This window comes from Oryzias melastigma, linkage group LG1, assembly GCF_002922805.2.
Source record: "Oryzias melastigma strain HK-1 linkage group LG1, ASM292280v2, whole genome shotgun sequence".
NCBI classification, from domain to species: Eukaryota; Metazoa; Chordata; class Actinopteri; order Beloniformes; family Adrianichthyidae; genus Oryzias; species Oryzias melastigma.
Window position 1 is genome coordinate 13,230,117 of NC_050512.1, and position 20,788 is coordinate 13,250,904.

General features: G+C 37.0%; 1 protein-coding gene across 1 annotated transcript; it reads right to left on the reverse strand.

Annotated features, from left to right (window-relative positions):
* Positions 1–3,432: 3,432 nt before the first annotated feature.
* LOC112137637 (PDZ and LIM domain protein 3) lies at positions 3,433–20,659 on the reverse strand. Its single transcript, XM_024260056.2, has 7 exons — positions 20,388–20,659; positions 8,344–8,495; positions 6,976–7,060; positions 6,699–6,886; positions 5,526–5,653; positions 4,907–5,018; positions 3,433–3,801 (listed from the first exon to the last, which is right to left on the reverse strand). The coding sequence occupies exons 1-7, from the start codon at positions 20,478–20,480 to the stop codon at positions 3,612–3,614; spliced, it is 948 nt and encodes a 315-aa protein (XP_024115824.1). The 5' UTR covers positions 20,481–20,659; the 3' UTR covers positions 3,433–3,611.
* Positions 20,660–20,788: the final 129 nt, after the last annotated feature.

Sequence of the window (20,788 nt, forward strand, 5' to 3'; positions counted from 1 at the left end):
TTACTGCTTTTTTACTGTCAACATTTGTAACTGCTGCACAAATCTGTCACTGTTTGTACTATGTGCATTTGCTGTTTCACACAATTTTAAAATGTATCAACATTTATATCCTCCTAATGTAAAAACATTTTGAAATATAGGTTTTTAACAAATTTCAAGGCAACAATTGCTTATTAGAATTTTTTTGTCGTTACTTTTTTTCTTTAGTTTTTTGGGAGACTTTTTTGCAAATTAATTATGTTTAGAAATTGCTATTATTTTAAATTCTTGTATTTCATGTAGTATTTGGCAAGCGCACAAAAAAAAAATCCCTTTAATCCAAAACCACAATTTTCCAGGAAGGAAATTATATTTTTCTTTGTAAAAGTAACTTTTAGAGTAGTAGTAGAGTATTTTTGATACAATCTGCAGATGCAGTTGAGGTACAATTGTTTCATAATAGATTCAGCAGGAAACCCTTGCAGGTTTTGCCCTCACACACACCCGAAGAACCTTCCTCGCTCATCTGGTGTGTCTTTGTTCCCCGTTCTAATTGCTGCTAGCAGCTTTCACAGTGATTACGCGGGTGTTCGAGTTTTGTGCAGCTCTTCCTGTTGACCATGTTCTCACTGATTTACTTTGTGTGTGCGTGAGGAGCACAAGGACTGGGACATTAGCTGAAGATTTCCATTTTTAGTAAGCCATTGACGGTGTATTCAGCATTAGGTCAATAATTGTCCCTTCAGCTGGCTGACATTATTGAGCATCTGCTCCTGTCACAAAATTCCCCCTCCCAGGATGGGGACGCTCTGTCTGCTGATGAAATCAAACGAACAATACCTTACCAGCAAATTAAGTTTACCCTTCTCTGCTAATGCATCTTGTATTCAAGAGTTCAAAGAAGAAAAAAAAGCTCTTTGGTTTTTCCTCGGATCCATTCTCCGGGTTTCTCCATGTTAATGTTTGATTAATGGTGTTTCTTCAAGAAGACTATTGATTTGGTCTGAACTAAATATATTAAATTGTGAAATAATGAAGTGGAGTCAGTTGCCAAACACAATAGTGTATTGATCTGTGCTGGCTGGTATAAAGAGGACAGAGTCTTATTGATGAATCTGGGGTTTTGTGTTTGCAAAAGACGGAAGGCTTTGGTATGTTGCACTTAGCAGGTTAAAAAAAGAACAAAAATCACCAATATGAAGATGTATGGTAAGAAAAGGTTAAAGACTAGATGTGGGTTTCCAGTGAATTCTTGTCGTAGAAGGACTGTGGCAATGGTGGCACAAATTGGCCATTTTCTTTTTATTTCTGTTCAAATTACTGTAAAAAGGACCTTAAGATGTAATTAAATAGATTTCTTTTTCATTTTTATTTAATGTAAAGTCAAAACAAATTGATATTTGTTTTATTTAACAGATAATCATGATGTCATTTAATAAAATATTCATTTAAAAACATATTTTGTCCAAAAGAACTCAAATTTAGTAATATATATATATATAAACATATATATATATATATTTTGTTGTTGTTTGGGGGTTGGCAGGGGCTGAGCTATGGGGTGGCAAGTGGGGGCATCTGCCCTCTCAGCCAAAAAGCTTTTCCTCCCCCAATTTTTGAGTCAATATTAGTGTAATTTTTTGCAAAGATTAAGAAATCATCAATAGAAGCTTCTTTAAGCATTGCAAAAATAACAAAAGCAGCAGTTTTAAATGAAATCTTAAGCCCCTCAAATTATTTGTTTCAATAATAAATTAGTTTGGAATAACTATTTTTGATCCTTTTATTTATACTGTTTTATTTTATTAAACTGTTTTCATTTGCCGCTCTTGCAAAGTCCTCTGGTTCCTATTTAAATGTTCTAGCTCCGCCACTGGGGGTGCTAACTGTCTCATAGTGTAACTGTTTTGTTTTCATGTGAGCACATTTTGTTAAAGCTGCTACTGTTTTTTTGGTTTAAAAAGTTATTTTAAAGTACACTGTGGTAAAACCAGGACTGACTTATTAATGGTCTGAAGCACATTAACTCTGATCCTCTGAACATCTCAGAGCTCGACCTGATAACGCGTTCAGACTTTTGTGATGACCAAAGAGCTGGAGAAGACTGAGATGACTCACCTTTGAGGGCTAACTCGCTTCCTTCAACACCAGTTACTTGATGATTGGTTCTGACTTTTCTGATGACCAAAGAACTAACGCGTGACACTCATGTCTCAGCTGACTCAAAGATTTGAAGGTAAGAGTTGCTTGCTGCAGGGCGATATTCTCTGTCAACAAAGTGTGTCCTGAGATGAAGAAAAAAAAGGTGTATGGAGCATTTTGGTGAAACATTGCAGCCACAAGATGGTTCTATTTTATTTACAAAAATCCCAGATTAGCACAATTTCAGATTTTTAATCTGAGGATTAAAATTTAGATACTTTAGTGTGAACAAAAATGATGCAATGGTGGTCCAGTGGTGAGGAACATGGAAGTATCTGTGGTTGTACTGTATGTGGCAGATAATAATTTGAAGCTCATTTACCTCAAAGACCCACTCTAATCATATTTTGTAAAAGTGTTGTCTTTAAGTTATGATTACACACCTTTTAGCCAAAATTCAAGAATTGTATGTTTTCTAGGACCTAGTTGTCATGGAGCAACTCCACCTCCCAACTTCCCTCTTGTGGTCTGGATTTTTCTACGTCCCAAATACGATCTTTTTTTGACGTTTGATGACTTTTTTTCATCTGCTCCTGATTCCCAACAATTTGAATAAAAAAATCCTCAGAAATAGGATTTTAGCGTATTTTTCTTTGTATATGTCATCCATCATCAAAAAAACCCCCCCACAAGAACATGTTAAAAATGCCCAAAACGCACTTTTCATCTGAGTGGGTCTTTAAAAAAAAGGAGTCTTTAATTGACTTCCTTTGTTACAACTAAAAAAATAAATAAATAAATAAAAAAGACAATGAACAGAACACAAATATTTCAATGTACTTTTGGAGAACAGTCAGTATGGAAGCCTCTTTGGTCAAAAGTTTGATTAACTCATTAAATAAAAGCTTTTATCATTTGACCATCATCCCAAAAGAGAGTTCCCGTTAGATATTTTATACAAGTTGTAAATTTACAAAGAAAGAATCAATATTTTATATTTTTGCTGACTCTTTTTCCTCTTTAGTTAATGAATTGTTGTGCTTTTAATGCACTATTTTCTTAATCAGCAGGATCCTGCAAATGTTTTTAATAAAAAAAGGAAAAGTATGTGTATTTTTCCTGGTTTAGGAAACAAATGGTTTGTACTTGTACTTTGATATTTCACCACTACAACTCTACTTTTTAGTATACAAATACAAAAAACACAGAAAAATATCTATTAAGAAAACGCTTTCTATAATGGTCTGATGCTCAGAGGTTCTTTTCCAGATTATTCACACTTAAACAAATACACAAAAAGTTAAAACCAAATGCATTTGTCCGTGACCAGATTTATTTATTGGAAACATTAAAAATGTGTCAAATCTTTAAACCAGAGTCAATTTATAAGCTGTGAAGTGTGATTTCCAATCCATCACTTTAGAACGCTTTATGATGCTCACATTATCTTGCTCAAACGTTGCAGATCATTGGACATGTTTGACAAACTTCTATGGTGAGTGGAATGTTGTGATGAGGTCGTGTCCCTCTGGTGGTCTCATTCGGGCTCGGGCGTGGCCCTCACAGTACAGACGCCCTTCCACTATGAAATAGCCCTTCTGCTTCAGGTTGACATCGCAGTCGGAGCACACGAAACATCCGGGGTGATGGTATTTGTCCCGAGCTTTAATCACCGTCCCACTGCAGTCTCAAACAGACAGAGAAACTGACATGAATAGGCAGAAGAGAGTTTTTTTAACATTTTTTTTTTCTAAGGGGTGATTGTATGTTCACACCAGGCTCAGAAACATGTAGTCAAGCAGCTACTTTAAATGAAAAGTCTATGTAAACGCTCGTATACGCCCATTTTGGGCTTCCGCATTCAAAACGCTCACCTTCACGCCTCGCTACGCAAGTTTTTAAGTCCATTTTTGGGCTTCATGTACGAAACACACACTTTTTATGTAATGCAGACACGTGATTGTGTTCTCATTTTCAGATTTTGGGGGTTTTACATTGAATTGAATCAATTGTAATCCTTGACTGTTTAAGAGGACTGGACCAAGTGAGCGTGATGTCATCCATATAAAATGGCTGACTTGTAGTTTCATCAAAGTTAAATCAATATACCCATTTTTTTTTTTTTTTGCAATGTGGATGCCACCATGTTGGAGCCAGACAACATCTGTATGCAGTGATTGATCCTAGCTGATCTGAGTCAACATTTCTACGGCAACCAATCTGGATTAAAGTCCAAACCCTTACCGCTTGAGCCTTCAATGTGAGACTACATACTTTTATTGAGACATCTGATGCCAGTTTATACCTCAAAACAAGAACATGTAAAAAAAGTAGAAGATCAAGAATGTTTATTCTGACAAATATAATGACTAAATAATAGGTGTTTAATTCTCAATTGAGTCTATGGGATTTCTTCCTGGTTGAACGGCAGCGGGGGGGTCACTCAGTCGATTTCTGATATACAATCATATATAACTCAGAAAGTGTTGTGTGCTTTGCAGGAGGAAGTAGTTTCATACCTTGCTGCCATCTTTCACATTTTTGAGTCTTTTTAAATTATCTTAAATAGCTCCTTTAGTTAAAAGTCTGATTTATTCTTATCCAGCTCTCATCGATCAGAGATCCTGGACTGATCTAACGTTCATCCATGACCTCACAGAGACAAACCAAGACAGTGTATTTTTAGAGTGAAAAAAAAAACAGCTGTGTTGTGGGTGCAATTTTTAGATTCTTCTCTGATGTGTTTTAATGAGAACTGCATATGTCCTGCTCTGTTTCCACTCACACAATCCCATTCCCACACTTATCGCAGACGGGCAGTTTCTGCAAGTTTCCCGTAGGTGGAGCTGGTTTGGAGACGGGGGCTTTGACCGCCCGAGTCACAATGGGATGAGTGCCTGTCCACAGGAGAGAGAAAGGCGTCAATCAAGCGAATTTATGGATGCAAAGCATTTGAAGGACACAAGTCAAGAATACTAAAGAAACCAACAGAGACTCTTGAATTCAGAATGATACTTCATAGTCATGGTAATGGTAGAGCCCAATTTCTCTGTTCAATCAGTGAAGTAGATAGAAAAGTGATTTTTTTTCATTGACATATTATGCAACTTTGACATCACAGCACTGAAATAACAAAGAAACAAATCAACATTTTATTTTCTAAAAGGCACAATGTCACATACTTTATAAAAAGGCCAATTACTGGTTACATTGATTTTCACATTAAGTGAAAAAACATGTTTAATTCTTAAAATTAAATTCTTGAGTCCCTGAAAGAGTTTAGTTTGAAAACTAATGTTTAAACTTCGTTTTAAACCATTTATTTTGTAACAATACATATTTTTAAGCTGTCAGTCTTCCATCCTAAAAATGTTTGCATTGATTTGGAGGCCGAAAGGGCTCACCGTCGCTGTCGATAAACTCCTGGAGGGCTCTGAAGGAGCCAGACTGCCGAGGCTCCTGGGGCATATCCTGGTCTCTCTGCAGCATCCGGTACACGTCAGACTCCTGGATGCTGCTCAAAGCTCTGGGACTGAACCAGTTTTGAGAAACACGAGGATTCAAAGGTCAGAGCATAAAATATACAACAAGAAAGGGATGTAAAGCAGGACTTAAAAGGTAGGGAAAGAAAATGTTGGACGCTCATAAAATGTCTTTTTTAGATATTTCTTTTCTGAAAAGGGCCATAAATGCACAGCTATCTATCCTGCTTTAATATGGCACAGCTGCAGTTAAGCTGCACTTGGATTCATTCCTGTATGCTCTCCTGTCAGACACACAGTTACACTCTATTAGTCAAGCAGCCTGATAAAGTCTGTCTGACATGTAACGGCACATCTTTGGATCTGGATGGAAAGGTCGTTCAGGAGGCAATTCAAAACGAGAGCACAAAGACTGAAGCTGAGGGAAAAAAATGTCTGCAAACAATCTTTCCACAAATGGAGAATCGATCATTTCCTACTATTGTATTTTTGGATGAATCGTTTATAAAAGTGTGACATTTAAGTACTGATGAATATTGTGTTTTTGGTATTTTTATCATGTTTTTGAGGTATTTTTTCTGATGATGGAGGACATAAATAAAGCATATTAAAATAAAAATGGCATTTCTTACTACTTCTTTATTCAAATTGTGAATTACACGCTCCCTGATCCGCTCTGTTCTGATTTATCCACTTGTAGACAAATAGGTCCATGTTCGTCTTCATTTCCTTGTCTGAGCTGGCATCTGACTCAAAACTGTAAAGCTAATTAGCTCAAATAGTGCCAATTTAGTTCCATCTGTAATGTTACGTTAGGGTACGTTAGGGTTGTTAGCGGCTGTAAGCTACCAGGAGAGACAGTGAACAAAGGGATGATAGGAAATAGTGGCACAACTCAGGCAATTTTCTACTAAACCTCTGCAGAAACTATGTCCTAGAAAACAACATAGTTTTTTTTTTTGGTTTTGACTAAAAACGGCATAATCCTATTTAAAAGACCAGGCTTCTACAACAGATCAAAAGCTGATAGGAGTGATCCTTTTATGACATTTTGGCTTAGAAACGTTCAAACACATTACTCTCTTGAGTCACTACCTCTCAGGTTTGGGCGGAACAAGGCCCCGGATTTGGCCCTCCATGGCATCTTGGATGTTTCCCGAGGAGTACAGGCCTATAGGAGTGTTGTAGGCTGTGCTGACCACCTGCCGCTTGTCATCGATGTTTGCTGCAGCAATAAACGGCTGAGCTCTTCGGTTGTGAGCGGCGCCGATCGGTTTATACTCCTGTAAAAGTGTAATTAAAAGCATTCTTAATATCTGCATACACAATAGTACAGCATGTTTAGTTATTTATTCATCATCGTCCTACAAACCTGCTGTTCGGTCTCAAGGTTGACTTTAAACGGGTGAGCTCTGCCGCCCTCCACAACATGAGGAGACCAAAGTCGGGATTGATTCCTGAGAAGCACAGAGCCATTCTGACTGGAGGGTTAAATCAGCGTGGCTTATCTTCCCGAGCCACAAGTGTTTGTGAGTCTATAATCCTAACCCATAAAGCATCAAAAATGAGGCTTGGAAATGTGTCCTTGAACTGCCACATTCCTGTTTCCCTCTACCCTACTCTGGCTTACTGTTTCATTTATTGGAGTTTCATTTTTTTCGGATTAATTTGGTCTTTCAAACTTTTTGGTTCTTACTGGTTAAATAACACTTTATTTAAACATTATTAAAGCAAAACCCCACAATTTGTAGTCTTATTTGTAGTCTTGGTGGAATTCATAGAACTACTCTTAGAAAATGCAACAAGCAGTGATGAGTAACGACTGAATAATCTTTTATAATTCTTCATGGCATGGATTCAACAAGGTAATGGAAAAATATTGGTCCATATTGAACATATTGCTGCAGATTTGTCAGGTGAAAATCCATGATGATAATCTCCCGTTCCACCACATCCCAAAGATGATCTATTGGGTTGAGATCTGGTGACTTTAGAGATCATTTGAGCCCAGTGAACTCATTGTCTCATTGAGGTGATTCCAGCTTTATGACATGTTATCCTGCTGGAGGTAGCATCAGAAGATGGTACGCTGTGGTCATAAAGGGAGGGACGTGGTCAACAACAATACTCAGGTAGACTGTGCCGTTGTAACCATGCTTGATTGGTACTAAAGGGCCCAAAGTGCACCAAGAAAATATCCCCCACACCATTACAGCACCACCACCAGCACAACCATTGAAACAAAGTAGTATGGATCCATGCTTTTATGTTGTTGATGCCAAATTCTGACGCTACCATCCAAGAAATAGAGACTCATCAGACCAGACAACGTTTTTCTAATCTTCTATTGTCCAACTTTGGTGATTCTGTGTGAATTGTAGCCTCAGTTTCCTCTTCTTAGCTGACAGGAGTGGCGCCCGGTGTGTTCTTCAGCTGCTGTAATGTAACACATCTGCCTTAAGGTTGGGCGTGCTGTCCATTCAGAGATACTCCTCTGCAGACATCAGTTGTAACCAGTGGATATTTGAGTTCCTGTTGTCTTTCCATCAGTTGGAACCAGTCTGGCCCTTCTCCTTTGACCTCTGACATCAACAAGACATTTCTGCTGCTTACTGCATATTTTCTCTTTTTCTGACCATTCTCTGTAAACCCTAGAGATAGTTGCGGGTGAAAATCACAGTAGATCAGCTGTTTTGGAAATACTCAGACCAACCAGTATGTTCTTGTTTGATCTTGTTACCTTTCCACAGTCAGACACAGCTGTCTGGTGGACTCCTTTATCTTGTTCTGAGCCTCGCAGTGCAGCATGTCTGTGGCTGGGACTCCCTCGATGGCCAGGATAACATCCCCAGGACACAGGTTGGCCGAGGACGCCTTACTGCCTGGAGTGATCTGGATAAGAGAGAACCAAAAAAACTGAAAATAAACTACATCAAATATTTTTGCATTTATTTATAATATATATATATATATGTATATACTTGTGAGTTATGCATGTACATGCCAGTATGTATCAGTATGAAACTTGATACAAGTGAAAATTTATGTTTGTTGGTTTTTTTTGTCAAAAACTATACATTGTTTGATAATGTGTGGTTTTAAAGTTTTAGCATCACCATGTAATAAAGAAAACTGAAGAAACTATAGGGAGGACAATTTGTTTATTTTAAAGTTATAGACTTTTTGCCCGAGTTTTTATAGTTTACATGGAATTTGTTGGTCTCAAAAATATTTTTCATAAACTATGTTTTTCATTTGCAAGCCTTTTTATCCCTTTCCTGCCAGCTTTGCTTGCATAATTATGATTAATACACTTCATTTCTTCATGTAAGCTTTCTTCATTTTAATTAATTCAAACACTAATTGATTTTTGCCACTTTGATCAGAATTTATTACACTTTCTCTTTTGCTTTTTTGTATGTTTTGTTAAAAGTTTCCCCCTCAGAGAAACCTATTTTAAGACACTTTCAGTTTTAATTGAAGATCCAAATTTCTCTGGAAATATAAAGTCTTAGTTGAAGGCTTTGCATCTTAGTTATTAGACCACAGAAGTAAGACATCCAATAATTAAAATACTGCAACCAAAAAGATAACCATTAATCTGAAAAGTTGCAGCTTTTCACTACTAGAAATGCTTGTTGAAACATTCAAATCAATTTATTTTATTTATGAATCACCCAAAAATGTATTTTGATATATTTTTTTAAGTTTTTCATTGAAAAAAGAACAAAAAAAGTTTACCCCACTTTTCCTAAAACCTTCATTTAAATAACATTTTTTAAAGATCTCCAAAAAGAGTAATGAAGGTAGTATTACTACAGCGTTGTGCCACAGTACTGCATGCTTTAGTCCTGCTGAGAACTCTTTAGAGAATCCCGTCTTTGCAGTGAGGATAAAACAGTTGTCACACAGCTGTAGACTCAGCAAAGGGTTGAATGTCAGCGCCTGTGTGCTGGCACACTGAAGTAGAGTTTTCAAAGGTATACCACGTTACCTTTGCTTTTGATAGGCAAGGTTATCAAACTTCATTCTTTGAAAACTATTTTCTGAAGCTGAGTTCATTTGAAGCCGATAAAGTACTGTTAGGAAGTTATTAAAGTTATTTTTGCAGCCAGGAGTGTATTATTATTATTATTATTATTATTATTATTATTTTTATTGTTAGACTTGAAGTTCTTAGAGGTTTATATTACCATTGATGCTCCACTTTCTGTAAGTCTTTCTTTTCGGAAGCACATTCCTAAAAAAATAGGATCAAATGTTCATCTGCCTTTTTATGGAGGGGTTGATATTCTTGTGAAAAATAAGCTAAGATGGCTATATTGCAGTATTTTTTTAATAGTAGAAAAAAAAAAAAGAATCAGAGATCCATCTCTAACAATTAACTTGAAAGCATCTTTTTACAAGGAGCATAAAACATCGGTTTTAAAAATAAAATGCAGTGAAATTGCATTTCGATCATTTTAACTCCTCTTATTTTCATGATTTACAGTGACATTTAACAAGATGATTGGACATAGATATTCATCGGTGCTTCTTGAGGAGGTGCATTTGCATCAATGAGCTTTGATTTTTGACTCCTTGACTACCAGTCAAAGCCAGCCACCAGATTTAAATAGTGCTCTACATAAAAATGTCATTATCTCAACCACTAAAATCTCATTTTGTCTACAACTTTCCCTAGAACTATTCTCAGTCCTCCCTTTTTATTCATTTAAACATGCACCCGTAATCCAGCAACTTAAAGTTCCACTCCAATCATCTTTTGATCTGTTTTAAAATCGTTCCTAGTGGTCTGTTAATTATGAATATGCTGTTTTTAGCCAAAAAAAAAAAAAAAAAAAAAACTCTTATTTTTTAGAACATAGTTTGGCAGGGCTGCAGGAGTTCATCAGAAATCCTTTTTACCATGATTTAAATAAAGAAATACTCAAAAACACAACTTAAGCTTCATTTTCTTGATATATGTCCTCCATCATCAGAAAAATGCAACAAAAACATGTAAAAAAAATACCCACAATTTTTATTGGAGTGAATCTTTAGAAAAGCTGAACCTTTTTTTTATTATTATTGTTTACTCATCTTATTCTAATCGTAATTTAACAGGCTAATCATTATTTCAAATGCCAAACCAACTGAAATTTGACCAAAAAATACATCTAAAAGACTATTTTTGACAAAAACATAAAACAAACAAAGAAAACACTTTAAATTCTAGCGAGCATTATTCCGTTACACCCCACCAATTTGTTCTAAACAGTCTATGAAATATCTACTTTATACCTTCAATAAACATGACCTTCATGAAGCCAAGGCAAAAGGCTGAAGGATAGCTTTTTATGTCCTTTTCTATTGATCGGATCATATATTTGAGTGCAGTGTTTTTATAAAGGTCCGGCTGTGGCGAGGGCCAGCACATTCCTAATGAGATGTTCAAGGTAACGACAAAGAGCCAGTTTGGAACATCTACAGTTTAGAGAACCTCTTATGGTTAAATTGTGTAAACATGATGTTACTTTGATGAAAGTGTTAAACCTCAATAAAGTATAATTAAAGTTAAATCCAAAGGTATTATGTTTTTGCATTTCTTTGAATTTCGTCTATAGATTCTGCAGAAATTCTGCAAAGTTGATAAAAATCTGCAGTAACACCAAGAATTTGTGACTCAACAAAGTGATTAAATCTAATATTTCGATGACGAAAGCATACATGTTGTCATAGTCACTCTTCAATAAAAAAACAAGATTTGTGAAGTAAACATGTGCTCCATGCAGCAGGCAAACGACGCCACATTCAGAACTCAAATCCTTTTAACTTCACAGACCTTTATAATCATTTCTGTCTGTGGTTCACATTTTTTTCACAGAGTTTCTCCATTCTGGTAAAAACTGCTCTGACCAGAGACCGGTCAGAGTTCAATGTGAACTGCAAGATAAAACCTTGACAGGTAATGCTACAACGCTTAACTGCAAATTAAAAAACTCCATCATTCTGATAACACAAAAAACACTGAAAGCAGGCGGTGAAGTCAACTTTTGAGCAGTCAGGGGTCAAGGAGAGAGTTTAAGGGAAAACCTGTCAGTGAAACAGGTGAACCAAGAAGTACCACATTCAAGAGGCAAATATTTCCCATTGTCTATAAAAGTAATATTCTACACTAGATACTAATAATCAAACTTTTAAAATGTTCAGTTCTCAGAGACGAAGATGCTGAAACATTGAAGCAGGGTGACTGAAAACAACAACTGCACTCATCTTGAATCTCTACAAAGGATAAAAATTCAATAAAACATAGTTCTTCACATAACTTTGTTCCTAGTTGAGTTGGAATGGTGATCATAAGCCAACTTTCCACTTACGTTTTTCTCATCTTTGCAGCTCTGCCATGTTGTTAAATTACTAGATTGCCCCTATATCTCCAGTGTTTTTAAATTGCTGTGCACTGAGCTCTTTGGGCCACCGTAGAGTTTCTCTGGACTTCTGTTGTAAATAATGGAAAACCAACCTTGGATCAGGAGTTTATCACTTTTTCAGTTTGGTTGTATGAGTTAAAGAACTTCAGAAACCACAAATCGGAGCAGGTTTCTCTTCATGTTGTGTGTGTGATCATTGTGCTGTTGTAAGCAGTTTTTGTTGGACAGATTTGCTAACATCACATCTGCAAGTTGCCCAGGTCCAACAGCTGTAAGAGAAGGTCCAAATCATCAACCTTCTCAAAAATGTCCATTTGTTTTCATCAAACAACAAAATCAGTATTTGGTGTGGCCATCCTCGGCCGTCAAAGCAGCAGCAATGATTCCACAGTTTGGAATGGAAGGACATTCCAAACATTTTGGAGATCCAGGATGTCTTTCTGTCTCTTCATGTTATGTCAGATACACTTGGTGATGTTGAGATCAGAGCTCTTTGGGGGGCCAAGCCATAATTTCCAGAACTTCTTATTCTTCTTCATGCTGAAGACATGTTTGTTTGACTTGTAAGGGCATTGTGGGTAGCGGGTTGTAGAGAGGAGGAACTGCATCTTAAAAGGAGTGGATCTTGAAGTTCTCTTGAGGCTTAATAGACATCATGAAAATGGAGCATAGAGTGATAGTCCGTGCAGTAATTGTATCGTGAAGTATTCTTAAGGTTACTGTAAGTTACACTCACTTATGACGTCGGAATTATGCCATTGTACAATGCCCTTTATGCCGCACTGCAGTTGTTAGTAAGGTGTGCATACCAGTGGTGTACAGGAGATACTTAAGTGCCCATGTAATTAGATTGTAGCATTGCCACACATGTTTACATTTGAATATCGGTAGGAATGTCTTTTTACTGATGGGATAAAAAGAGAATTCAGTAATGACTTTCCATTTGATAACCCTGGTTGAAATGGTCCTGTATGTTTTGTTTTTCTCTGAGTTTATGTTTGAAATAATGGTGTTGGACTTTTTATCTACATCATAAAAGGAGCCTTGGACTACAAACATGGCTACCTGGGGACTTCCTGTCACACGGGACTACAAACATGGCTACCTGGGGACTTCCTGTCACCCAGGTGCCAGACTGATTACAAACATTACAGATGAGAGGAGTGTCTCTCGGAACGCGAGGGGTGAGAGGCCTGACCTGAGTGAGAGTTCCTGAGCGAGCCCCACATACAACGTTGACAGCTGCAGAACACAATCTTAAGGATTACCGAGACAGAGGAGAAGAGTACCAACCTTGTTGGTGGAATATGGAGGAAATCTATCGACTATTGGGTGAGACCTTCACATGCTTCGTCACTGGACAGATCCGGTAAGCCACATTTGTGCAACCTGCGGACGGAACGTTGATGACCCGCAAATCTACTTTAGACTGCTTTCGCCTTAATGGAGGAGGACGCCAAAGGGACGCGGCGATTGTGTAAATAGGAACTATATATAAAAAGACTTGGGTGGGTGCACCTCGGTGAAGGACTGGGAAAGACTTGTGGAGTTTATCTGTCATCTGAAGAAAAAGCTATAAAAGAAAAAACTGCATATTCTTGAGTCATTTTTCTTGAACGTTGGTAGTGTGCATAAAGAGAAGGAAAGCAAACTATAACTTCTTGTTTTTTTGTCCGTAAGACGTATATTTATGCCCCTGTTTCTTTGTTTTTTTGTTTGTAAAACTTTGCTGTACTGTAGAGTGTTACAAGATAGTATTCAGAAAGTTGATGATACAGGATGTGCAGGTTTCACTCTGTCTAATTTCCTCATTTCTAACAGTCAGACTGTGCCTAAGGAGCATACACCTTTCACTAACAGGCTCCTTACATATAGTGCGGAAGTTTTGGGGGTTGAAAATAGTAAAAAATCTCCTGCGTCTCACCTACTTCACTCTTACTTACCCTTACGTGTTAGGTGTTCCCTACTACCTATTACCTGCAACATGCCCATAGATAAAAATGTGTATAAACACGTAGACCACTCAATAGTCACTGAATAGACTACCAAACAGACCACTTGGTAGTCTATGACCATGACTTTAGTAAATCCTGTACAGATTTGCCCATTTTTCACCCGCAGACAGCCCATATCCACTCATAAGAGCAGTTGTGACTACGGTTATAGTTTGTATGTTTGGGGTCATTATGCAGAATATATTTAAAGACAATCAAACACCTCCCTGTTGGTGTTGCACAGAGGATAAATATCTGTCATTGATGAATGTCTCGGCCGAGCAGTACAATCCTACGGCCCATTTCCTTGAGCTTCTTCAAAGGGAACTTGAACAGCACATCGTGAACCTCTGTCTGTATTATAAATCTTTGTCTGGGAGAGACCTTGGTGATCCAGTACCTTGAGTCGTGTTGCTGTGCTCAATCTTATCCATGACATTAAACCGTCTTTTACAGCCGAGTTTGAAGCTCCTCCACAAGTGCTTTGAATTCCCTTCATGACTGGATTTATGTGTGTTATTGATAATCATTAGCATGTTTGGGATCATTTATAGATCATACACCTGACTTTAATCCTTAAAAACACTGTGCAAGTGTAGCTATGACAATTGTTGCTGTTTAAAGGCAAAAATGCTCAATTTTGTAAGTTTGGAAAAACAGACAATCACTATTTATATTCTTGAAAACATTCTTTTTTAGAGCATGTAAACCCACCTGCCCCAGAATTATGCTGAAAACTAAATATGTTTTGAAAAGTCATTCTTAATCCAAACAGGTAAAGATTTCTAATACTAAGTCTTTCAAAGAAACGTTTTCATTTTTGCAGAAATTAACTCTAACACAGTAACTGTAGAGAGGGAAATGCAGTTCTTTTCTGTTTATAATCAAACAATGTCACCTTGAGTTGAACCTTCTCAATTGTTCATGTGCTGGGAAAAAAATGGAGAAGCACTGTCATAAATGTGATCCATTGATTAATCTACTTCACTGAAGAATGACCGACTCTAATAGTTTTTAAATGACTCTTATAAATGTTTCCAGACTGACGGTTAGCAACACTTTCTTCTTTCTTCCCTGAGCTCCTCACAGATGCCAAACCTCGGCTTTGGATGCATTTACAGGCTTCCTTATGTTTATGTGTTGTTTTGATGGGTGAATTATCAAAAAAGACCTAATTATATGTCGTGCGCCTGTATGTGGTTTATCTAATTTTCATTTTTTGTTAATTTTTAGATTATTTTTCCTTCAGCTAAAACTACTTTATTTAAGTGTACCACAAATATACTTAGTCTACACTAAAAGTTAGACAGTGGAGTTGAAATAACTTTTTATAAACTATATATATTACAGTTAGTATGATTGCTACAATTATACTCAGGTAGATTTATATACTTATAACTTAAAGTGTATGGTTTCCCTTTTTTGCCACAACTGACCTTGAATTTGAAAATACAAAGTTTATTTATTTATTTCATCAGTTTCTGTCAGAAAAACTTTTTGAATTAATTAACATCCCTGTTAGTCAAACATGTATGTTTGTAAATCAGATGTACTGTCATACTGAGCACATGTGAAGAATTGAAAAGTGATTAGCAAAAATTAAGGATAAAAAGTATAAGAAAATCAAGAAAAAACTCCTGGATCGATCATTTTGGCTCAGTCAATCAATGAATCAATTAATCTCTTTTTATATAGCACATTTCATCAACATGCTGTTATACACAAGATGCTAAACAAAAAAAGACTAAACAAAAATAAGTCATAGCAAGACAAATTAGATTAAAAACAACACCAATAAAAAAATACATAAAGGAACGAAACACTGGTTTAAATTTTCAGAGGCATTGTATGGATTAAAGGAAAGACAGTGTAAAAACACACAAAATGACAAACCATAAAAGCCAAATAAATAAGTGTTGATTAAATTAGTTATTTAATTTAATAATTTAAGTTTCAATATAAAAAAAAAATTACATCTTTTTAAATGGAAGTTAAAAGTAGCTCTCCTGATGGTTTTTGTCATCTAAAAAAAAGTTCTGTAAATTCCATTGAGATGAAACGAGTCTTTAAAAAGAACCCCGGACTGTTTTGCATCATGGGTACTTATTCTACTGATACTGTATTTAGTGGCCAAATCCCTTCTTTTGATCTCCTGCTCTAATCCCAGAGTCTAACCTGCTCCATTCAGCTGGAGGAAACAAAAAATAAAAAAAAGAAAGAAGGTGGCTCAGTCATGACCTAAATCTTTAAGTCTCTAAAAACTCATAAATTAAAAACTGCACAGTGAGATAAAGAGGGAGAGGCCCGGTCTATCCCTGCTGCACATGGTACCCTTAAGTAAACATCAGAGTGTAAGAAGGAATATGTCTCAAGATAAACATAATCTTCTGATGAGAGAAGATCACAGAAAACCTGTGAGCAGATTCCCACTTTACACAGACCCTGACCCAAGCTCACACAGACGTATTAATCTAAATAACAAACCAAACCCCAGAGAGAGTTTGCACTGAAACTGAGATGAAGTCATGTGTCTATAAATAACTGTGGATGAAAGTGCAGAGAGGATGTCTCATGAGCTGAAGACTGATTTACATGGAAGTGCTGCTGTCAGGAAGGCTTTCCTGAACCGTCTTCATTCTAATGTTTTGACACAGCTCTAACTCACACTTTCTACCTTAAGTTATGAAGCCTTTTGTTTCCTTTTCTTTAGATCAGTTTTCTCAAATCATTCAAAATTTACCACAAAAATGGAGTTCAAGAGAACAAATGAGAAAGTGAGAAATTTCAAATCACAGGAAAGAAATGAATAGAAATATTCTCCTGACACATAGTAAGGGTGTCATTTGGTGTATCTTTGCAATTACCCCATTGTGGGACAAATAAAGGTTTGTTTTTTCTTAATCTTAATCTGTACTTTTTAAAAACTCTATTCTAACATTTCACACAGCACAGTTTGTTCATTTTTTACATTTATAGGCATTTAAAGGTAATCAACACATCAAATTCTATCAAATAGAAACCAAATTTAGTTTTTAGCTTGATATTTTTTTCAGATCTTTCCAAATGTTGTTTACTTTTTGGCATTTCCTGTCAGGAGCCACCACAGCAAATCAGCTTTCACCAATCCACACATTTGGTTTGGGAAGGACTTTTACGCCAAACAGCCCCGTATCAGACCCGGGCCTCCTTGTGGCTAAATAGTTAGGCAGTAGCGTTTCATAAAAAAATAACTAAAAAAAAAAAACACTTCAATAACTTTTGAGTTATTTTAAAAGTGTTCCTAATGGTCTTTTAATTATGATTATTCAGATTTTAGACAAAATGAAAAAAACTGTTGTTTTCTTGGACAGAGCGACAGGAATTCACCTCTGAGTTGTGGGTGGGACCACTGGTGCTGAGTAAACCTGCCCCATTTCCCGTCATCCAACTATTTATGTGCTCTCCTTTTAGCACACGGCCCTTAACACCCCCAAAATAAAATTACTGGAGGAACAAAAATGGTATTTATTCGTCTGCTCGTGTTTTACAGCCATTTGAATAAAGAAATATTCAGAAATGGTATTTTAGGTTTGACTATCATAACAACAAGGACACAAGAATATTAAAAACATCAAAAACATTTTTTTTTATCATAGAGGGTCTTTAAAAATGTTGTGTATGAGTGCAATCTTTTCCTTATTTAAAAAGCGAATTCATGAATCTGCCTTCACTCACACAAAACAGCGGAGCTGGTCTTTATTATTCTTACTTTTTACATGGAAAAATTAATTTATTTTTAAAATTAAGACTGGAATTTGTCTGGAAGCAACCAATACATCAAAACAAAATAAAAGATAAAGTTAGCTAGTTAGCTTTTAGCTTTATTTTATTATCAGAGCGTTTTAGCTAATGTGCTAAAAGACTTTGGCCTTGATGTTAAACTTCTTTTTTATATCTTCATTTTCATGAATGGATTCTTGCATAACTTGTGCTTTGTCTTAAAAGTATCTCCACCTTCACCTCCTAAACATTGGTGAAAAGGCTTTGTAATTTTCAATTTTTATTTACATTGGCAACAATGATTTTTGCTGTGTCTTTGGAAAGCTATTCTTTATTGTTTTTCATGCTCTTCTCCTGCCTGGTTTGTAGTGACAGACTCTGCAGAAAGATGGTGAGCTCTGTACAGTCTCTGTCCGTTCACGTGTCCTCTCACTTCACGGCCGAAGCTGCCGTCACTCCCAATCCCTTCCGCTCTGTCACAGTCCACTGACAGGCGACTGCAGGAGGTTTAAAAGTGTGAAAATTTCACAACTTGTTGCACAGGTGGAATCCAGAATCAATGAGATCCTGAGATTTGACCTTTCATAAATGTTTGAGAATCAGTGGAATTCCTCTGCCTGTGACCATGGAACCATTCTGCAGTGTTAGAATTTATGGTGATGCAACAGAAACACTTGTCTGCATTAATTTAAAAGAATATACACTCACTGGCCACTTTTTTCAGGCACACCTGTCCAACTGCTCGTTGAATTTCTAATCAGCCAATCGCATGGCAGCAACTCAACGCATTTAGGTATGCAGACATGCTCAAGACGATCTGCTGCAGTTCAAACTGAGCAGTTCTGAGGGCAAAAGGAGGTCCAACCTGGTACTTGAAAGGGGTACCTAACAAAGTGGCTGGTGAGTGTATGTGAACCACTACGATGGTGGTGGTCTGGAACAACAAACCTCCTGCAGAGACACATAATCCTGAACAACTGTTTCCATCGGTGAAACAGCTCTCCTGATGGGAGACACTCTGATGTTGACACGGCGAGCTCCAAAGTGCCCCTGTAAGGCTGCTGTCTGCTGAATATGAGGATGATAACCATTTGTGTTTACTTTTAAAGTGGTGAGTCACGAAGAGCAGGATGTTCCTGACCAAACATGGCTGTGGATGAAGTCGCTGCACGTATTTGTACTTAAACAAAGCTGCTGTGATCTTTGCAGGAATTCAGACTTCAGTTTCTGCACTCAGATACAATCACATGATTGTGATTTTTCACAATCTTCCTGTGATCTTTATTTCTCTTAATGGAGGTGAACTCCTAACTCTGAACTTTGTGTGACTCTGGGATTCAGCTCTAGAACAGTCACAGAAAGACTGCTGTCAAAAACCCAGACAGGAAAAGAAGTCGACATATTTTTAGAGCTAAAACTTTGGGAACTAAAATAAAAACTGGAACAAAATTTTCCATCTTCTCTGATTTTTGTCATTAAGGCTGGACGTGTTTGCAAAAATCAATATTTTTTCCATTTCATCTAAGAGAAAAAGTTCAAAGCTTTGATTTTTAATCCAAAAAATAATGAGCTTCTGCTTTCAGTCTTCCATTACTAAGCTGGGCTAAGAGGTGGTGACCTCAGATGCTTCTATTTTTTTCTTATTAAGAAAACATTCTCAAAACTACTACTCAAAGTCATAAGCTCCTCCTATTTCCCACACTTTTGACTATCTGAATCCTATAGTGATTTAGATGCACATTTAATCAACAGGAAATGTCATTCTTGCAGAAGTAATTTGTCATAATTGTGAAAAAATGTTTAAAAAAAAACTGTTTATCAGCAGTTTTCTTTTTTAGCCAAAATTCTTTGCAGTCATTACTCATGAAATAGTCTGCTCCTACATGCAATGCCTCCCATTTCTGCTTTTTAACCCTTTAACACCTAAAGCGTCCGCTTTTCAGAATCTACTGGAATCACCTTGATCGTGTTCACGGTTGAAAAGTTACAGAAAATCAAGGAACATAAACACTGGATCTCCGAGCAAACTCGTCAGTTACATTATGTGTTATTTTAGTCAATTTCAGGCACATTATTAGATTGAAATGTTGTGAATAATCCGAAAATTCTCTGTTAAGTTTTATTTCTACTCTGAGTTGACCAAATTTCCTGGTTTTTATATATTTTAGTTGGTCTGTTGCCTGAATATATTTAAAACTATTTAGAAATAATCAATAGTGTTTTGTAGATGCTAAATTTATCGTGAAATGTTGGTAATTTTGGAGGTGAAGTGACTTGATGCATAGAAAAACTTTCTTTGAGCTTCTTTTGTGTAGCATGTGTGTGAGGCTCTATTTTGGTCTAAGCCTCTTGCATGTTGTGCTGCACAGGTGCAAGGCTCTGCACCACCCCTGCATGTCTCTAGAATAAGACCAGCTGGAGTAACGAAGCAGAAAATAAAGCCATGTGTCATCCGTCTGGAATGAAGGAGAAACATTCACATCATCAGTGTTCTTTTTGTTTTTTTGTGCAATTGTTATTTTTGGCTAAAATATACATCAAGGCCTTAAACAAATGTGTTTTTCTTTTGCTCAATTCAAAGAGGTTTGACCTTGTAAGGCAGAGATGTCATCACTCACCCTGGAGATGGTCAGGGGCTGGTTGAAGTCCCGTCCTCCTGTCAGGCGGAAACCCCAGGGGGCCGGCCCATCCAACACCACATTAAGTGGCATGACCTGCAGGATATCTCCCAGCTGTCAGAGGAGCCGCGCTCACTGAGGCGCTCGGTGCTGCGATCGCTGTCCGACAGCAGGGACGTATCACCATGATGGGGATTTTGATCCTTGCAGGGGGGGTCGCAGAGGGAGGGGAAATGGGCAGACCCCACTGCAGCAGTGAGGTAATTGGTCGGTTCTGGGAATCAGACTGTCCCATCAGAACCAGCTGGTGTTCTTAAATTGAGTTTTTCTCTTTGCAACTGGTTGTTTAACCCAAACTAAAGTGCACGTTTGGGCTGCAGGGAGATGTTTACCAGACAGAT